The following is a 21357-nucleotide window of genomic DNA, read 5'->3' as shown; positions in this document are numbered from 1 at the left end:
TGTCAGCTCCTGTGGGGATTCAAACCTGTACTGCAGATACAGTGAAACGAGAGAGCTGGATGCGAGGGGACCAGGCCTCAAACTGATGAAGTTGCAGCCATGTGGCCTTTTGTGTCAGCAAGATGAGGCAACTATAGCACCTCAGGACTACATATCTCCACAATGATAAGAATGCTGAGGCTTGAGACAATTAATGACACTCAGGGCAACATTAGGGCAGGTTTACAGCTGTTAAAGCAGCTTAAGAGTTTGCGAATGTGGCAACATTTAGTTTTCTAGCGTAGCAGGGTTGCACAGTGAGTAGAGACACTGTTGTTTAGACTGAATTGTCCTTGACCTGAATCCCTACTAGCATCACTTGAGCTATTCTGTATCTGACAGTGTGTCCTCCCTGCGGAGGAGGTATAAGCGTCAAACATTGTGCCTAAGAAATCAATAGAGAATAGAATAAAATGTAGTGAATGTAGTACATTTTTCGCTTCAGTTTGGCATTGTTGACCTTAGACTGGTATCACCAACTTCAGTACATCTTTGTATATTTTTCAAAATAAGTCTGAAAAATTTGTACTGCTAGCAAGACCCTGCCTAACGTCGCTGTAAAACAACAAGCAGACATTAGCTCATTGCTGTCAATTAATGTCTGGCAAAGTGGCAAGGAGCTGACCGGCGACCGCAGGTGGCTGCAGCGACATCAATCCTGACAGGTAAACATGAGTACACACACGTACGTTAGCACCCCAACGTCTAAGAGATACACAGCGTTTATCTCTTTTTCAGGTCTCAGTGGGGTGCCTTGTCCAAAAAAGTAGCTGTTTGGTGACAGAAGCTGAAACGTGTGTGTGTGTGTGTGTGTGTGTGTGTGTGTGTGTGTGTGTGTGTGTGTGTGTGTGCGCGTGCATGCCTGCTCTCCTTCTGGTTAAATAAACATGGATCTGTCCGGGGGACGACAACACAGACAGATGGCACATAAAAAAACTAACTCCATTGCACTTTTCACTTTTTGGGTGGGAGCATGAGGGGGGGTCCTTGATGAACTTAAAATAACGCAACCCTGTCATCTTTGATCTTCAAGTTCCGAATGCAAATGGACTTAACTCATTTCATTGGAAATACACAAGGCGTTGACTGTCTCGAAACACCTGAGCTGTACTTCTTAGGGGCTCTAAGCGCATTGAAACAATTGTTCCACATTAACAGCTCTGCCTTTAAGCACCTTATCAGCGTTGTGAATGAAAAGGCAGCCCGTGTTTTCTTTGATCTGGGTAAATACGCCCGCTACAATACAAGTTGTCCAAGCTGTCCAAATAAAGTCCTTCCCGGGGAAAGAGTAGGTGTGAAATCTGTATGCAATTACTGGGACGGCCCCAATTAAGTCCATGTCGGCGTGTTCGAAGACAAGCAGTCGATTCGGGGAAGGAAAACAAAACAAATACAAAACACAGGGACACAAACACAAGTTTAAGTCAGAGAGTGGTTAGAAAATAAAAGGAAAAAGGAAAAAAGTGAGGGTGAAAAAGATACAGAGAAAGATTGGGTTCATTCAAGGTGATCCTTTGCCCTTTTCCTTCTGACCTGGATCAGCTCTCTCACAACTATGTCGCTTACTTGTCACCAGGAAACTGCCCCCCTCCCCCCTGACACCAATACAGATATATCCCCCCTCAAAGTGCTTATATGCTCTGCTCCAAACATCAAAAATACCCACGACCAACAGACAGTCAAAGACAGGCAACAGCAGTAGTGAGGCGCTTCAGATTCCCTCGTGCTCTTCATCACGCATTCCCAGGATGCTCCAGTGAGGATAATGGTGGCTGCTCAATGACAGAAATAAGACAGCTGGCATCCAACGGGAATTTGTGTGTGTGTGTGTGTGTGTGTGTGTGTGTGTGTGTGTGTGAGTGCGTGTGTGTGTGTGTGTGTGTGTGTGTGTGTGTGTGTGTGTGTGTGTGTGTGTGTGTGTGTGTGTGTGTGTGTGTGTGTGTGTGTGTGTGTCTGTGTGTGTGTGTGTCTGAGGGAGAAAGTAGGCATGTACACCAAGCAGCAGATGATATGGTGCGGCTGCTAAATTACTACTCAATGGCAGGTCAGTCTTTTTATTTGGGTGTTCCGCTCTCCTAATGTGTCACACACAGGCAATTATCAGATACTGCATGAGCACTTGAGGTTGTAAGGCCTTGTGTGGGATGTTTTAGAATTCAGGCAGTGGGTTATTTCACTTCCCAACGAGCCATTACACAACCTGTTGGATGTGCTTTGTTTCAGCCAAATGTGATCTGGTTACGGTAGTTGAATGCCTCTCCAGCGTTTGGCAGAATTTTTTCTTTTTTACACAAATTTCATCAAACTTCCCTTTAATTTCATACAGCAAATGGCTTTGTCCAATCTTTTATTCCACATGCATAACACACACATATATGTTTACATAAATGCACATACAGTTTGAAAGATGTGGAGTGTGTGTGTGTGTGTGTGTCAAATCCTGATTATAATGTTAATACTAAACCCTAAATCGTAAGCATACATTGAAAGAAGTTGGGCTTAAGGATAAGCTTTTTTTCTGCCATTTTTCTATCAAAATAAAGAAAAGAAGAAAAACAAACAAAAACACACTTCAAGGATCCCAGGCATCCACAAGATCCTGACCCATATTCTTTAATCCTTTTCCAAGAGGGACATGAGAAGCTATAGCTTAGCTATCATGTTCATTCTGTGTTATATTTACCATCACTGTGTGTGTGTGTGTGTGTGTGTGTGTGTGTGTGTGTGTGTGTGTGTGTGTGTGTGTGTGTGTGTGTGTGTGTGTGTGTGTGTGTGTGTGTGTGTGTGTGTGTGTGCATGCGTGAAAAATAGCAACCACCAGAAATAACACAAGCATCAAATAATTCTGTCAACAAGGAGAACGCTCGTATTTCAACACGTCGTTGCATCACCCGAGAGCGCTTTGTGGCAGTAAATAAGCCTATTCATATGTGGAGTGATTACTGTGTGTGTGTGTGTGGTATTAAATAGGTCTCGGTAATCTGATGGCTGCTGCCACTGTATATAAATATAGCCGAGGGATTTGACCGCGTTAGATGTTCCAATTTCATCACCGCTGACTGCTCATCGCATTAAATGGCTGCTTATAGGCTGAGTTCCTCAACAATGAAGAGAAGACGGATGGCAAAGAGAAAAGAAAAAATGGCGGCTTTGAGAGCTGTTGATGTTCTGTGTGACGTACCTGACCACACCCGGGACAGTCGTTGCCGTTCTCACAGGTCCTGCGTCGTGATTGGATGCCTCCGCCACAGGGCACGGTGCAGCGTTCCCATGCCGACCAGGCCGACCAGTAGACATGCGGTGGGCAAGGCAGGTGCTCATTGCAATACCTGCGAAGGAAACGCTAGGGATCAGTATGTCAGCTAATGCAAAAAGATCAATCTTTTTGAAAACTTTTTACTTCAAACCACTATTTAACATACAGCTGCATATACAAATACATGGGTGATAACAGACTGTAACATAGTTGTAATCAGATATATAGATGTTCACTAATGAATGTGTTAGTGGCTATAACTGTGGACTTCCAACAGTGGAGGTTGGTGTGTAAACCGATTATGAACGACAATGTGGTAAAACACATAAGGCACTTCAAATGTGACCTTCGGTAATGGATTCTATGGCCACTTTGGGGCAGCACAAAAAGCTGGGAAAAAACAGCAGTGACACATTTTCCCCCTACAAGGTTTCCAGGTCAAATATGTTGACTGTTGCTTATTCACACATCCAGCCATTATGGGACAACATCAACCCTCCACTTACACTTTCTTTTTCTTTTAGCTTCATTTGACTCTCAAAAGCTGCTAAAACTCCAGAGGGAAATGTGTGGCTCTAAGCCGCTAAGTGTACCGCAATTCACCAGTCAGTCGCTAACTTTGTCTGTCTGCTGTTTGGTGCTGTAAAGTGGGTTGTTGGAGCTAGTTGGCTGAGAACAGCCGCTATGTCACTCTGGGTGATCCCTGTTGGCATTACACACACTGACTTTATCCACTAATATTTTAATTAATTTAATTAGCAGTACTGTATTGCACGGATTGTACATTATAGTTTCCAAAAATTGAGTGATAGAAGAGATATACAAGGTAGTTTCCAAGCTTTGACAACTCACACTGGGTACATACAAATGGATCAAGACAGTTTTTTTTAGTTGTCTGTGGAAAATGGAATAGCTCCTTTATCTGACAGGGCACTAAAATTATATGTGAAGGGCACTGAAGACGTCACCACACTATTGAAACCTAGCCACTGAGCGGAAATAGCTACAAAGAGTTCATACCACAAGACAGGGCTGTCTGAACAGGCGTGTAAACTTCACTTAAAACAAACTCCGACAAACCCCAACGTATCTCTTTGATGTGGCCGCGCAGTGCAGCGAAACACTGGCTCACTGCGAACCCGAAAAACATCTGATTGAATCATACCACTAGAGACAGGTCTCTGTATTATATTTCTCTGCATGGCGTAATGGCCAGCGTTGCATAAAAAAGGACATCTAAGAAAATCCCATCTCATATCTAAATGGACGTGCATATGCATTTTGCATAATTCATTGACAGAGCCTATTAAAAAAGCCACAAAGATGCATGCATCATCTCTAATTGCATCGTTTTACAAGACAGGATAACTGCGATGTCTAAAATACTTAATTGCTCAGTCCTCATTCTGCGATAACGACAGACGATTGCCAGGCTTATGAGAGCCATATAATTCATTTTATAACTTTTAAACGCACACTATAAAATAGCTTTGATTGCTATTTTGTTGTGTTTTGGCACATTTTGAGGAAGACTGAGTCCTCTTTTGCTAAAACAGCTTTGACTTTATACCCTGCCTCCAGAGGCTCAGGCTGGTTCTTTTCCTATTGTGTTACTTCCAAAAACTCTGCTATTGTTCATGGGAAATCAAAAGCTGCATTGTGTATACACTGGTTGTATGAATCCATAGAGTAGAGTCCCTTTTTCCACTTTTACTAATCTGCACGCTTGTAAAGAGATAATACTGTGAAAAAGAGTTGTGGATTACAATCTTGCACGAGCCTGGGACGGAGGGAGACACACACACATGTACACATGTACACATGCACACAAACAGACAGGCTTGTATGCGGGCATAAAATACCTCTGCTGCACCACAGCACAATGAACAACTGCTGCGATCAATGTGAAGCAGATTTAGAGCTTCAAAAACATCATCATCGTACACACTTAAATCATTATAGACAATGCCGTGGCTTAAGTCCATCTTATCCCTCCTCTCTCTTCTTTCCTAAAAGCACACTGAGCTGATCAGACTAAAACGCTGCTAATTACTCACTATAGGCTGAGTAAGCAGTGCAGACGCTGTCTGTAAGCTAGGGGGAAATATCAACAGACGCTTCATAAATGTGGGCATTAAGCAGCCAGATTTAGGCCCCGCGGGCGCTGGCGTGCATGGTCAGTTTCAGAACATTTGCTTTGTCTTTAAAGGCTCATGCCTGCTGCAAACCATCAGGGCCAAACGTATGGGAAGCCTGTTGGCGGAAAGGCACACAACAAAGAGGTGAGAGAAGAGGTTCACTTTAGCCTTTGAATTATTATTTTTTGTTGTGTAGATACGCTTCTGTATGTATATATGAGCTCACACCATATGAATGCATGTTTGAACACAAGTGTTGTGCATCATCCGAGTAAGGCACTCGAGGCAACATGGTTGGAAACAAAGTGAGGACTCATTGCAGAGGCCTAACACCTCTGAAAGGAGGCCAGCGCACCCACCCCCCCCCCAAATAAAAGCCTTTCACAACATTAAAATAATTGTTGGGTGAGAAAACGTTGATTAAGTGCCAGTCTTGTTTCATGCTGTGTGGATTAAAGGTTGTACAGAAGACTTTACCTATTTCACACATGGGTTACTATGAACAACAGATGTAGGTAAAAGTGTTACACCGGTTGTGCATCCAGTGAGAGACCTTTACTAAAAAATGATTCCCAAGCATTGGTGATACACGTGCCTGACACACCTGTATATGATCATATTGAACACACACACAAAGATTTTCAAGCATCCCAATCCTATTCTTTTTTTCTCCCTTGGGGGGATTGTAACTGACCCAGCATAATACATTTGTTAACACATCATTCTCTCTGCCTTACTGTTCATCTGTCTCTCTCTCACACACGTGCACACACGAGCACACACACACCCACACACACACACACACACACACACACACACATACTGTGTACACACACCTCCATTATAAAGATCCTTTTTCCAGCCCTCGCAGCTGGCCCCTTACTGGCCTAAGGTGTTTTAAATAGCTGAACAGAGCAAGTTCTCAGAGCAGAAGGGGAGATGAAACAAAGGAGATTAAAGCTAGAGGAAAGAAAGAGAGGGGGTGGCAAAACCTGCTTCTGGCCTCCCGTGGTCTTCAGTGCCAGCCAGCGTTTTACTTTTTACATTTTTTTTGGGGGGGGGGGGGGGGGTTCGTGAGTAATTGGGCTGTGCCGGTCACTCCATAAACTGTATTTTCCTCGGTGCTCCTGGTGGAGCGGTTCTAGAGAATGGAAGCACATCTCTAAGTGAGAACAGGGAAGGTGTGAAGCTAGAGGAAGGAGAGAGAAAATGAAAAAAGTGTAGAAAAAAAGAGGAAAAAAGGCTGTAATATAAGGCTCCTGCTTGTAGGTCGCATCCAATTACTCATCTATGGCGATGCTTTTTCTGTTGCCGTGGTAACAATTGAATTGGTCAATCCATTTCTCCTCTCTCGTTCTCTGTGCCCTCTGAACTGGATTCATTTGCACTTATTCTGCCTCCCTCCACCTCCGGTTGACGGCAGGAGCTGGATGAAAAACATCGCACTGTGCAACAGCTCATTAAGAAACAGCGGTCTCCATTAAGATGAAATCCAAACGATGTAATAAGAGCCACTGTTTTCTACTGAACCTACATTTGAGATCACCCTGAACATCAAACGCAAGAGACGAAACAAAACATAAAGTCATCTACTCATCTCCTGCCCTTTTTCTACCTGGGCTGCTTTGTGAGTCTCTTTGTGTTTCTTAACATTTTCTCCCGTTGAAAAAAAGAATATATTTTTTCCAGGCCTCAAAGGTTGCTTAGAAACCTCACAAACATCTTTAAAAAGGTGATTATTCCACGCCAAAGCTTCCAATGCTTAAAAAAGAAACAGCCTCAGCCTGTGTGTGTGTGTGTGTGTGTGTGTGTGTGTGTGTGTGTGTGTGTGTGTGTGTGTGTGTGTGTGTGTGTGTGTGTGTGTGTGTGTCTGTGTGTCTGTGTGTGTCTGTGTATGTGCGAACTGTGAAAGCCAGATAATTACCCGAGCGCAGGCTTACACAACTCATTCCTTAATTGGCTGTCACAAAGTTTGACAGAAGGGTTAGGGTTTAAAAAAAAAAAAAAAGGAGAGAAGAAAAAACTCCCAGTAAGTTATCTTTGTAACTGCAGCTAACAAATGATGGAACAAAATTGTACTTTTTTCTTCTTCTTTTTTTCTTCAACATGCACAGAAACACCAACAGCTTGTATTTGCTTTAATCAGTAGTACATTTGACTTTGTTTGTGTGAATGTTCTATACCTCTCCTCTCGGTTCTGGCCCACACACACACGTCCCCCGTGGCGAGGCGTCGGGTTGCTACAGGAGCGCTGGCGAACCTGGAAGCCGATGCCACAGCTGGTGCTGCAGGGAGACCATGAAGTCCAGGGAGTCCACGCACCGTTTCTAAGCAGAGTGAGACAAACATCATTTCAGACTTACTATAGCCACAGATGGAGAGGTGATGGTAGCTTGGAAAACTAAAATCAACACTGTTTTTCTCGTGGATTTCCGATGTCTATATCATATATCATATTGCACTTTTTGTATTTGGACTTTTTACTACCGTGTGTATACTGCACTATACTGCACAACAATTTCCCTTTGGGATGAATGAAGTTGAATTTATCTCACAGATTGAAGCTAAAAGATATTAACTATGAGAATTCACATAATATGGTTTCAATTTAAAAGTTTAAAAGCCAGGTCTTTTGTTTTTCAAAGTTGTGTGGGTGGTTTCATTGAAAATGTCACATCTTGCTCCAGCTAACTTAAAATAACATAAGACAAATTAATTCATTTAAAATAATCCTCAGGGTCTTCCCCTAACCTACTCACACTCCCTTTCTTATTTGCAAGCATATGTTTTCAAGCCCTGTTTAGCAGACAATATGTTGATGTTAACGCAGAAGCTCATTTGATTTTAACACAAAGAGTGTTAGCGATATGTCAGAGGAACGAGTGAGAAAACAACACCCAATCAACACCTGGTGGCCCCCAGATAACTGACACTGAATATGAATGCAACACACAATGACTGAGCTATGTGACTCTGATGAGTGAATGTGAGGATTGAATGGGTGAAAAGTGAACACAAATTACCCCTTACTGTGCCTCTGTCGGAAAGGCTGATGGATGAGTGCTAGTGTGTGTGTCACCAAAACAATTTTACCTGGAGCAGTTGGCGACCTCCACGCTGATGCCCAGGCACTGTTGACCACCACACTGTGGGGCGGGGCTATCACAGGTCCGCGTGCGACACAGACAGGCTCCCGCACTGCCTCCATCAGTATGACTGCATGTGGACCAGCCCGACCACGCACCAAACCCTCCATCCACAGTCACATTACGAATCTGTTAGCGACGAAAAGAACCGAAAAATACAACATTTAAGGGTGCTGGCTTTTCTGGCCATCTGCATTATAGACCCGATTGCTCTAAGGGATGTGTTGTTCTGGGAAATGTGGTCGGTAGCCGGCGGCGGCTACACTGGATGCAAGCAGAAATCAATTTGCCTCAAATAGATGCAAAAATAACTGTGTTACATCATCTCCACTACAGCATGTCCAAAAATTGTGCATTGATATGGGACTAAAATGGGCTGTAAACACGAGGGAAAATTGATGAAAATGGTCTGGGGGGATATGATGAGATTCCAGGAGAGGGGGGGAAAAAAAGGAGAGATTCAGAGAGGCACATCAATGCTGTGAATGGACACATTCTGAGGACAGAAATACAGGGGGTGGGGGGGTGGGGATAAAAGTGGCAGCATAAATAGATATCTGAGGCAAAACGGAATGAAACAGGATGGCTCTCATATTGCGGGGAAGCTATGAAATAGAGTGATGTCCTGGGCCATACACGTATATCTAAATGCAAAAAGGCAGCGCGCATGAGATTCACAGGCCTGCAGATGATATGAGCCATGTCGACTCTACATTTCGAGGGGGTGATTTAAAAATGCAAAAGGACACCCATTTCACACACGGGGGAAAAGGAGAAACGAGAGTGTGATCATCAGCCGATTTGGCAAGGCGCAGAAAATAACGTCTGCCCTCCTCGTCCTCCTCCGCTCTCGTTGGTAACTGAACTCTGTCGTGGTGTCTAAATAGCAGACACTCGGCTAAAACAGACAACGTTTGCATCAGTGGGCTGTCTGGACAGCAAACAACCGGAAAGACACAGACAATATCGTATCTCTTTCCCCAATCATCTACCGCTACAGACTATAAATGATATGGTTCATATATATGAGGACATTATCTTTCCTTTATGCAGTGCATTAGAGCCCAAGAAATACATATTAATAAAGAAATCCTTTTATGGGTGACGGAAGTACATGCGTAATTCCTTTCACTTTAATAGGAAAGACAGAAATAAAAAAAGGACTCCAGAGATAGGATGATACATCAATTCTGAAGGCTGATGAAAAGCACTCGTGTTTTATGTGGGGGTTATAAGAGAATAATTTATTGTTCACACAGGCTGTAATTGCAACAGCTGTTTTTAAGAGTGGTGGGTTGATTAATAATACTTTTTTAAAGTGGGCTCCTTAAAAAAATAAATTTATTAAGTAGAAATTTCCATTTTTTACCTGAGTTGAAGCTGACACGAAACAGAGCAGCAACTGCAAGACTAGAACTTTCCCTAAAACGGCAGAGAATCACATTTTTTGCTTGTCTCCATATAGACGTGGGACCGGCGTGCCAGATGGCGTTTGTGAATAGGTCAGTGAAGCGTATCTCCTTGTCTGTGCCTACACAACACAAGCCTTTGACTGGCCTCCAGCTCCAGACGTTCAGACACGTTTTTAGCCTTCTCCAACACTGTTAATGGACTCACGGGGAGTGAAATGCTAACTGTGATAAAAGACAACTTTCTTTTATTTTTTTCAGTTCTCACAACTTGGCACAGAATTATTGCGAGCTGACAGTTTTTCTATTCTGGTCTGGCTTCGCAAAGCTCTATTGTATAGCGATTCCTCCACTCTGCCAGCATGCAAAGTTATTACTGCCAAAGTTAATTCATGCTCACACTGAAATGCATTGGAGACCGAGACCAAGGTTAAGTGAGTAAATACATACTCCATTACTAGTGTGGGGGCAGTGGTATGTGGTTGAATTGAACTACATCGAGACTACAAGATTGGGGGCTACACATCTGTTGGAAAAATGGATATTATCTTTAGCTCAAATCCTGCATTTAACAATATAGTTAAGAGACAGTTACCTTAGCTTTAAGACTGGAAAACAGGGTGAAACACCCACCGCCACCTTCAAAGCTCACAAATGAACGCCATGTACGCTAAATATATCGTTGGTTTAATCCAATGTAAAATGACGTGATGTTAAATGTGTTTCAAGAGAAGTTTTATATGAGCAATGACTTCAAACATGAATGAGATTTAGAGGTGTTGGTATCTTCTTAAATAGCATAAAGACATGAAGGGGTGACATATCTTCCTAAAATGTTCACCTATTACTTCTAAGCAAGGATCTCTAGTTTCACATTGCGATAGCTTACAATTTATATATCTATAATATTTGAGGTATGACTGTAAACACATGAAGACACTGATTGGCTGATGGAGTGATAGCCTCTGTCATAAGAAAAAAATGTTGAGTGGCAGCCAGAAGTGACTTGGGGTAATGATACTATGCGTCCCTTTTTATGCCCAGATGCATGCATGATTGCGTGTGCGTCTATATATTTCTGAATGCACATGCGGGTGCAGTGTTGGCCAGAGGTCCTTGCCAGAGAGAGCTCCGTTAACAGATGCCACTGGGTGCACTGCTCGGCGGCTCGAGTCCTAAATATTCCTCTGAACATGAAGCCGCCTTTAAAAGGGTGAGCAGACACTTGGCACTCTCTCTCTGCACTGTGACCGACTTGAAAATAATGTCGGTGAATGGCAGGGAAAGGCTGAAATCGATCCCCGATACTGCCCCTAAATTTGGTCCCAGTTAAAATAAATGGAAAAGCTGTTTTGCTAATGAACAGGCAGTCAGAGGTGAGTGATTGAGGCAGCGCTCTGGATCCCTCCCAGGGTAAACGCCGCTCCCCTTAAAAGTCAAGTCAAGTGCTCAGCCCTGAGATGCCTTTCTTTGGGCGAGGATATGCTATGCTTCTCTCAGGCAAGGCTGCTTTCAGGGTGCTGCTCCTCAGTTGTTAGTGTATGGAGAGAATACAGAGCAGGCTGTCGCATTCAGAGGAGATAGAGAGAGAGAGAGAGAGAGAGAGAGAGAGAGAGAGAGAGAGAGAGAGAGAGAGAGAGAGAGAGAGAAAGAGAGAGAGAGCGTAGATGAATGTGAGTATTTAATTCACGCAAAGAGGGGAGCGACCATGAAGGGCGAGAAAGGATAATTGTGTTCTGCGACCAACTTTGCAAAGTTTCTCAAAGTAGATTGGGCGAAGCAAGTGAGTCACAAGCACAAGTTAACTAACAACGAAGAATGCAAAGATCCGGCGCGCGGGCCAATACTCACGGGACATTTTGTGATGCTCTGCTCCCATTGGCTCATTCGGACACTTTCCTCCAGCGTAGTGCATTTCTTCAGCAGCATGTCCCAACCGCAGTACGGGTCCCTGGCGCCCACACACGCTCTGCAAGGAGGACAAAGAGAATGAAGTTCCCTTTATTAACCTGTCATGTGTGAATGTGTGAATACAGATGGCTCTGATTTGTGACAGGACGTGGAATTAAATCATCGGGGGTTTTGGGCATCAAAAAGAAAAAGGGCAGATTATGGAAGAGATATGGTGGTGGGGGAAATGATGGATGGAAAAATAAAGATGGTACAGGACGGTGGAGGGGTGGGGAGTGACGTAGAGGAGGAGAGAAATAAGAAAAGCAGGGGAAGAATATTTATTTATAAATATAGCTTTGCAATCGGCACAATAGAATCATGTCCAGAATAAACACACAAGCACGCACACACACACTCACTCACACACACACACACACACACACACACACACACACACACACACACACACACACACACACACACACACACACACACACACACACACACACACACACACACACACACACACACACACACACACACACACATTTCTGACACAAATAGATTATCGGCCCGAGAAATATTCACTGCGAGGACAGTGTCGCAAAAGATAGCTGGATCCGTCTTTGCCGTATCTGCTCCAGGTGCTTTATTGAACGCAATAAAAAAAGCCTTTTCGTGCAAATGTGATTCTGCGGTGACAGCACAGTGACATATCTCCTTGCCAAAAGCATCAACACGGCCTGCCTTTCCCCCTAGTGAAATGTAACCAAAGCTGTCCGTGGGTTTCATAACAATGAACAGAGTGCAGACACACACACACACACACACACACACACACACACACACACACACACACGGACACAAGATCACGTGCACCCATCCGTGTGAAAGAGCAGAAAAGATAACCCTTGCTCGCACACACGCACTCGCACATAAAGGTGGCTGACGTAGCCTATAGTCTGTGCAGCTCACATAAAAAGCACCTAGAGTGATGGGCCCATTCGGACAGGGGATATGAAGGGTGACGACAGTGGGACACAATGAGAGGGAGAAAAGAACAAGCTAATACCTGTCTTTCAGAGAGGGGGCCTTAAGGGCTTTGCAGATTTCACACCACCCATAGGTTAGCACGCACACAGACAATCAGAGAGACAGCCTTCTAGTATTTCAAACAGGTACAAAAAACTCAAAGAAAATGTCAGCGAAGAACCCTGTACCTCTGCACTGTAGTAGCTGCTAAGGCGGTGTGCACGGTTGTTATTTCTTTTACCTCCTTTGTTTGCTCTCACTCTCTCTAAAAGAAACGTGAAAAAGCCATAAAAGAGGTGATGAAGTGCTATAATGGCTGCAGCATACATCACCCAGCCACTGCTGTAACGCAAAGCCCTAACTCCTTCTGTGTGTCCCAATAACAGCTCATTCTGCGCCAGATAAGGAATGCAGGTGCGATTGTGAGACGATGACGGATGGGATTCCCAATCTTTGCGCTGAGGCTTCACACCCTGGCCTCTGTCTGGGGGGGTTTCCTTTTGCCAATATTTATGCCTTGACGTAGTGTCTTCACAAAAAAGTCAGAAACTCGATACAGTATATCTGCCAAACAAACACACGCACGCAAGCAGGCAGGCAGGCTAAGCGGTGAATGCGTGCAAAACAACAACGAGGGACGGACAGAAGAGCAGGCGTGGGCACCTCCAGCGGCTAACACGAAAGCTGATTTACAGGGTTTAAAAGTCTCAACATGGGCCCCCTTGACCGACACACAGGCCTGGTCCATTCAGATAAAGAACATCTTATGAGGAGGGGAGAGAGAGGGGGAGAGCTTTAAAAACTTGTTTGTGTGCATATTTGCCTTTGTTTAGTTGTAAAACTAGTGGCAGCTGGTATTACATGTACAATGCCCACACCATATCTACCACTGTGTCCTTGAGCAAGGCACTTGACTCCATAACTGCTCAAGGGGCGCTGTATTATGGCTGACTCTAGTCTGTGCAAAGAACGCCTCTGAAGTGTGGTGTATTGAGAGGGGATATGCAAAAAAGACTGATTTCAATGTAGCCTTGTATTAATTGAACAACTTAACTTAACTTTTGACACTTTTCCCATTGAGATTAAATGGTGTGTATAGTGTATAGTACTGTGTGCTCACTCTCTGCTCTTGTGGTAGCTGCATCTCTTGAGTGGGATCTTGATGACCTGGTCCCTCACGCCCACGTAGAGCTCACTGCGGCTGTGCAGGATAAGCAGGCTTCTGATTGGCTGCCTCTTTCTGGGCGGGAACAACTCGATCTCCTCCAATAGGCAGCTCCCCGCGGACCGGTTGAGAGGCGAGAGCACTTTCCTGATAGTGCCGTAATCTGGGAAGAGACAGAAGAATGGATAGAGGATTTGGTCACAAAGAGGGAAAGGAGGGTATAGGCAGAGTTTGAAGAGGAGAAAACAACAAGAAAAAGATATCTGGGATGAGCTAAACTGCACACACAGGCCGATGTGTGAACTCAGGGTGAACCACACTACAATGGCTTCCTACTACAGAGGAGGCTATAAAATAGGACAAAAAAAAGACTGGTGGTGGCTGGGGTGTCGAGCTTTGTTATGCCATCATCATGCACAGTTGCAAGGGGCAACAGGGGAGTTGATATGGCACCTGAATGCTGATCATGATTTCTGGCCTACATTTCTTTGAGGGGGATATTCCAGCGGGCAGAATAACCATTTTGTAGTTCAGAGGGGAAAAATGTATATGGAAATCCATGTATTTGTGACGTGAATGTGTGCTGACCTTTTATTTTATGTAAGGTGGGCTCCACGAGATCAAAAGTTAGCGGCATATTCTTTTGGGAGGGCTAAAACAAACAACATCTATTATACATGTAATTCCCCCAGGTGAAGAAAAAGGTAATTAGGTGCACAGGGGATGCAAAGGAAAGAACAGTGAATTGATGATATTCTAATAGATAGTTTCAAAGTAGGAAATGTACAAATGAAGTATAGCCCTAAGCAGAGCTGGGCAATAATGTAATACTTATCATGTTACAAAAATATCAAATTGAGAAATGATATTACAGTTAGTAATCCCAGTCAACGCTTTATTGCTTCTCACATTTGGGGGTCGACTTGTTTACTGTTTTACCAGTAATTTGATGAATGGTTGATATCAGTTAGGTCTGTAGGCATTCAGTAAATAGACTGGTCCGAAAGGTGCAAATTGGTGCAAGAACTGGAGATCAACAGAGGCAGCTATAGCGGCTACCAAACCTGGTTCTTGAGTCCTGACAACTCCTATGTTTTCTTATTTAGGCTATATGTTGTGTGTTCTTAGCTAGCTTTATAACATTAGCCATCTGTAAACTACGTTAATCCAGGAATCACTTATTGGTTTTGTTCGTAGTTGAAGAGTTTGAAACCCCTGAAGTATGTGCTTGTTGCTCTGTACCTCTGAAATGTAGTTCAATCATATGGTTGTTTGTATCATATAATTCTTATACATATACATATTAGATTGCATTATGTTTAAAATTGAATATAGCATATTGTTTCTTTCTTTTTACTTTATCTGTTCTGTATGCTTCTCTGCCTTTCTGCTCCTACTAGACACTTGTTTCTGCCCGTAGGATCAATACAACTTTTATCTTATCTCATAATGTCTCATTTATCTTATTCTACACGTGTTGAATTAATTGCTTTTGGTCTTGAGTAATTACTAAAGCAGTGTTATTCAATGAAGTGAGTCAGTCATTACACTTATCAAGAAACTTGCCAAAATCTTCTTAGAGCATAATATACCCTCACTAACTCTAACATCTCCAAAACTGGTTAAAGAAACTGCTCATTTTGGTGATGAAAAATCTTTGGTATTTAACTCAATTCTGTTCACGTTAACTGCAGAGAAAAAAAAAGCTAGGGCTACATTACACCTTGATGGTAAAGCTATCAGGTTTTCAACGACGACCCCAAATCTGCAGAGAGCATTAAGGCGTTAATAATAGCATGTGATTAGGTACAATGTGCACACTACCCAATGGCCTTGGCCGGGTTTCAGATGTGTTTTCATTAGCGTCTGGTTTAGTGTCTGGGGAACTCGTGGATGTGGGCAGCTCTGGTCTGACGCTACATTGATCACAGCACCATGCAAAACAATGGAGAGGGGAGTTTTTTTGAGGGTGATGCCAAGAGCGGAGTCAATGAACTGGAGCGGGCTTGTGCTTTGGTGTGTGTGTTTGTGTGTGTGCGCCTGTATGTGTGATGTCCTAAAATAACACGGACGCTACAACAGGAAGAGCGGTGTTGACATTTCCCAGTGGGGCCTACGGTACATTAGCGCAGGGAAGTGGGCCACTATGTTCAAAATCCCTTTCAGTACATCCGTTGATAATCCATAATGTCTGTTCATATCATAACACGGAACAGAGACCAAACGGCTGGTGTCTGGTGTCTCGCTGATACTGGTTTTTCAGCACGTTTGCCAAGTGTAACACCACATACTGTCGCACCAGTGTGATCAAACAAGTCAAGCAGATAAGCAGGCGGTGCCATTCAGTTCAGTTTAGTGTGTGTGTGTTATTAATAACCGGTCTGTCTTTTATTTAGTTTTTCAAATGTAACACATGGCTGTTCCATGGTGTCTCTGATCTCCAAGAAGAGGGATTGCATGGGAGTGATGTGTGGTGCGATGTATAAGAGTGTGTTTCTTTTCAGAGCATGTGGAGGACACATGGAGGTAAAGAGGGATTTAACTCTTGTCAGCAGACTAAGCTTTGATGTCTCCTCGGAAACTACAGATCTAGTGGGTTCATTCTTCTTCTTGCATGTTCCCTTTGTTTTTCGTCTTGCTGGCTTAACTCTCCTGAACTTGGTTTAATATTTCAAATATCCATCTATATAACAATCAATAAAATCATCAATTAAAGTTTGTAAAGCTGGGTAAGGTATGACATTATATTTAGCGTTCAACATTCCTAAAACAATGCTCATCTGCTTCTCAGTAGATGTTGTACAGTAGGTCTGATTTGTCACCACATATTAAATCCTCTATTGCTAAATCCTGATTAGTGCTTGAAATACATCATTTGTAAATCTTTATAATATCTTTTTTTATTTTCTATTCTATTTCATATTTTGTATATATGACAGTCAGTGTGTGTTTGTTTATGTCTCAATGTATGCACCTTATTCACCAAGACAAATTCCTTGTTTGTGTAAAACCCTTCTTGGCAATACATTTTTTCTAATTCTGATTCTGAAGTACGCAAGAGTTTTTTCCCACTCAACTCGTTCCACATTAAAACCTTCGACGCAGCCCAAGAAATTAAGACAAAAATGTATTTGTGTTGATGTAAGACCCCATCGCTCATATTAAGTATGTCATTGAGAAAATATGCTTTCAAGGTCATTAAGAAGTCACAAAATCCCAGCAGACATTTGCACGCAAGCATCCAAAACACATGGCAATGAAAAAGAAAAGATGCTAATATGTACAGTATGCCGGCACAGAGATACCACGCATGTATGAAAACAGATTTTACGAAGCGTGCAACCATGCAAATAAAACGTCTACAAATTCAAACTGCAATGCGTATGCTCACAGTGCCAGGCACCTACCAGTAGCCAAGTATATGATGTGGAACAGCATGTCTTTCCCTTGCACCACGTCCACAGCCACGTGAGTGAAGCGCACGTTGTCCTCCATGAAGTAGGGCACGGGAACCACGGGTTGGACCACCTCGTGCATCAGCAGAAACTTCTGAGCGTCCTGCAGGTTTCTCTCAGTCAGGTTCACGTAGGAGCCAGAGTCGATGGTGCCGCACTGTATAGACGGGTGGGGGGGACGGGGGGGGGGGGGAGGGAGGGGGAGACAAAAGAATAACAATTGACTGACTGCATAAATAAAAAAGCCAGTCTCTTTGGGATGCTAATAGGCTTAAGAAATATTGTCCAGAAGTTACAGACTGGGGATGTGGAAAGAGAGGAATTGAAAGATCAAATGAAGCATGCTTTAAAGTCGATCGCCGCCTCGTTGTGATGTTTTTTTTTGTTGCTATCCTCGCAGCCTTTGTAGTCCAAACACTGCAGCTGATGGAGGGAGACTGAATGAATGTTAAAATGAGCAAGTTGTTATCTCTTTTATTATATTCTTCCTCATATGCATATATAGTGCTAGTAAGCTTTATTAGCAGAACCCCAAGTGTATAGTTCCTTATTTTTATTTTACCTTAAAAATAAGCTAATATCTAAAAAGAAATAATCTTCAGAACTTCATAATTACTATTCATAATATAACAGACAAAAAGAGCATTCTCCCCTATTAAAATGACTTGCACTGTAAATGTTAGGACACTGCATAGAAAACAGACCAGCAGCAATAACGGAACTATCTCTCACACACGTAGGTAGAGTATATATTCACATGTTTGTTATTTGTCTGTTTTCATCAAGCAGTGTTGACAGTAGGTTCTCATTCTGTGCCCCAGTAGAGTTTTCACTACCAGAGCAGTGTTAGTGCCACTGCACTTTGTCATGATGTGAAATATCTCATTTGTAAGATATTTCCCCGAGTGCATCTATTAATATGAGTTTCATAAAATGAACTGTCTACAAATGAGAGTTGAAGTGGGGAATTTTGACTCAAAAGAATAGTTTGCATTTTTGTAATACCCAAGCTGGCAAAAGTGTGTTTTTAACAATAGCATATGTTAAACTTCTTTACTTTAAATTATATGAAGTATTTGTCTTTTGAAATATTGTTTCTCTAGCTGAAAGAGGTTCCAACCAGCATAGCATGGGATATTAAAACACTGACATTAGACCCATGACCCATTGTAGAACTTAGAGGATTTAAAAACGAACTGCAAGGAATATACAAGACGCCTCTTTCTGCAGCATGCTGCAGTCCAGTGAAAAACATGTATCTCCACGTTTGGCAATTTTGATTATTTTGTAGATAAACTGCAAAGGATTACGTGTTTCATTAAGGCACCTCCTACTTCTTACACCAAGGAAACCCTTCAAAACCTCTGTTGGATTCACTGACAATTTTTAAGACTGGGCGGTTTTGTTCGACATTCTGGAGATACGTGGTTTTCATAGAACAGTGACAATTTATACATATGGTGCCTTTTTTCCTCCACCAAACAGAACAGGACAAGGTGAGGCATAAAGCTACTGCTAGTCCAACGGGGGCAGAGCTGGATGAGTGAGTCTAACCATGCATGTCCCTTTTCAGTAAAAGCAACACATTCTCACCCCGAACGCGTCGATAAGCTCCGCTTGGTCAGGGGCTTTTGGCGTCAGCTGCTATCGCAAAAGGGTACCCGTGTGCGTCTTCATTCCACGCAGGGGGGTTCTCAACTCATTTCAATGTAACCCCTCCGCGGCATATATGAAGCCAAGGGAACGCGCATATTAACCTGATGGCATCTTATAGAGACGCTATGAGCATTCATCCCATTGGCTAACGGACGAACCGATGGCTGCACATAGAGACTACTTAAAGCATTCACCCCATTGGCTAAAGGAGCACCTGAAATCATGAAGCATTCTCTTCACTGTCAGTGTTTACATTAACGGTGATTTTACAGTGACATCTGTGACATTAGCCTACTAAACACAACTGGACTGCCCGTTACCAGAGCGACCATTCAGCTTTATTATAATAATAATAATAATAGGCTGCACTCAAAGTGCTATACTATATAGCTTCAGGGCTTGTGTCCAAGTAGTGTTTATTTAATTTTTTTTTATCGGTTGGAACCATGGACCTATAAAGAAACTGGAAGAAGAAACTGTTGGAACTAACAGTCTGTGCTCTCGGAAGCGGCCGGGGCATGCCTGTGTGCAATGGGAGAGAGAAACGCTTTGTGTGGAGAGAAAAAAAAGAGGCAAGGGAAATCGCCAAAGCCAATAATGCATAGCCTCGACTCATTAAAGGTTGAAAATCACTGAATTGCACAACATGTAGGCTAGCCTATGGCTTAAGGCTATGGACATCATTATGGAAACAATATTTTTTGTTTTATTTCAGTGTTGGGTAGCTCAGCTGATGTCGTTGCTATAGAGACCACGTCCGTCCGCTTTGTTTGACAACTGACAGAGCTGCCAAGTCTCACCCTTTTGGACGTGAGACACACTCATATCAACCAGCTCACACGCTAGCCTACAACTCAAATTTCTCACGCGGAGAAGTTAATCGCCAAAATAACGATTGTTTTGCGGGACTTTTATTTTGACAGTCTTATATTGAAAAGCTGACGGACATGAGTTCCGTGACATACTCTTGCTGCACGCGCGTTAACTTGATGCATTAATAGGTGTGCATAAAAAGTGTGCACTGTGCAGTTGAAGCATGCAGTGTTCACGCCAGGAAGTGACGTGCCGACGTCACGTTAAAGTGATGCTTGGGTGTGCAACCATGGTGTGCAACATGGCAGTCGAAGCGGGAAGCGGCGAGCATCCTTTCCTTATATGTCCATGCCTGCAATAGGCTACCTGAAATATGCGAAATTTCCCAACACAACTGCACCAGCGTGTCCTTGTTATTTACACAACATGTATGGATTAATGCTATGGACAAAAGTTGCTGGGTTTTGTGTTTTGATTCCGAGAAACTATACATTTTTTAATCAGTTTTGATTAGCTAAGGGTCACTACACTACCCATAATCCCCAGCTGGCGTTGCTATAGAGACGACGTCGGACCCCCTTCGCTTGAAAAAAACAGTTTAACACAATCTATTTAAAATGAAACAGAATGTGAATGTGAACTTATTAAAAGTTAGCAATGATTAAAGTTCTGCTCGCTGTAAGGGAGTAAGTGATAGGTTAACAGCTTTCGTCTCAAGCTCACCGATTGGATGTTACTCGCAGTGCACCTTGGGAATCGTAGTAGACGTGATTCATGTCGGGACTCAGGATCCACAAATCCCAGGTGAGTTTTAAAAAACATTCAAATATGATTAACTCTCCTCATTTTAATATCGACAAATCTATAAGCTTATCTAAATTGAAATCTCTCCAAGGAGCAGTTTGTCTATGAGAGAGAGAGAGAAAGACACTTCAATATAACTCATTTGTATTAGTCCTATTTGGCTATAGGCTATTTCTTTTTTGCATCGCGTGTTCATTTGAAAACGTCTTGCTAGGTTAGCTGGCTCACTATCTTTGGTAAGATGTGGCCTAGTGGTAGTTAGTTACCCCCAAGTAACTTCACCAGAAAGGCAAGCATTGTTAAAGTGTACTTCTTAAAGTGTACTTGTTATTTACATCTCATATCTTAAAATAAAATAAAGAAGGACTGACAATATAAGGTGTGTATTATGCAGTTATACAGTCTATGGTATTAAGCAATCACTTCAAATACATTTTTTCTCCCATCTAACAAAATAGACATTTCATACAAATCTTAATAAGTAGTGTTTGTAATCTCATTTTAAACTGATTTGAAAGAGATGCATACAATCTACAGAATATGCTATTTCT

General features: G+C 42.8%; 1 protein-coding gene across 1 annotated transcript in view; it reads right to left on the bottom strand.

Moving 5' to 3' along the window:
* sema5a (sema domain, seven thrombospondin repeats (type 1 and type 1-like), transmembrane domain (TM) and short cytoplasmic domain, (semaphorin) 5A) overlaps positions 1–21357 on the bottom strand; it is a 139319-nt gene that overhangs the window by 30197 nt on the left and 87765 nt on the right. Inside the window, exons 10-15 of the mRNA XM_080050292.1 lie at positions 17486–17690; positions 14034–14241; positions 11840–11957; positions 8527–8708; positions 7617–7760; positions 3221–3368 (exon numbers count right to left, since the gene is read on the bottom strand). Coding sequence (XP_079906418.1) covers positions 3221–3368; positions 7617–7760; positions 8527–8708; positions 11840–11957; positions 14034–14241; positions 17486–17690 — 1005 coding nt within the window. The remainder of the gene's footprint in view (positions 1–3220; positions 3369–7616; positions 7761–8526; positions 8709–11839; positions 11958–14033; positions 14242–17485; positions 17691–21357) is intronic.

The sequence above is a fragment of the Ammodytes marinus genome (assembly GCF_949987685.1).
Source record: "Ammodytes marinus genome assembly, chromosome: 21".
Lineage (NCBI taxonomy): Eukaryota > Metazoa > Chordata > Actinopteri > Uranoscopiformes > Ammodytidae > Ammodytes > Ammodytes marinus.
This window is presented reverse-complemented; position numbering and strand designations above follow the sequence as displayed.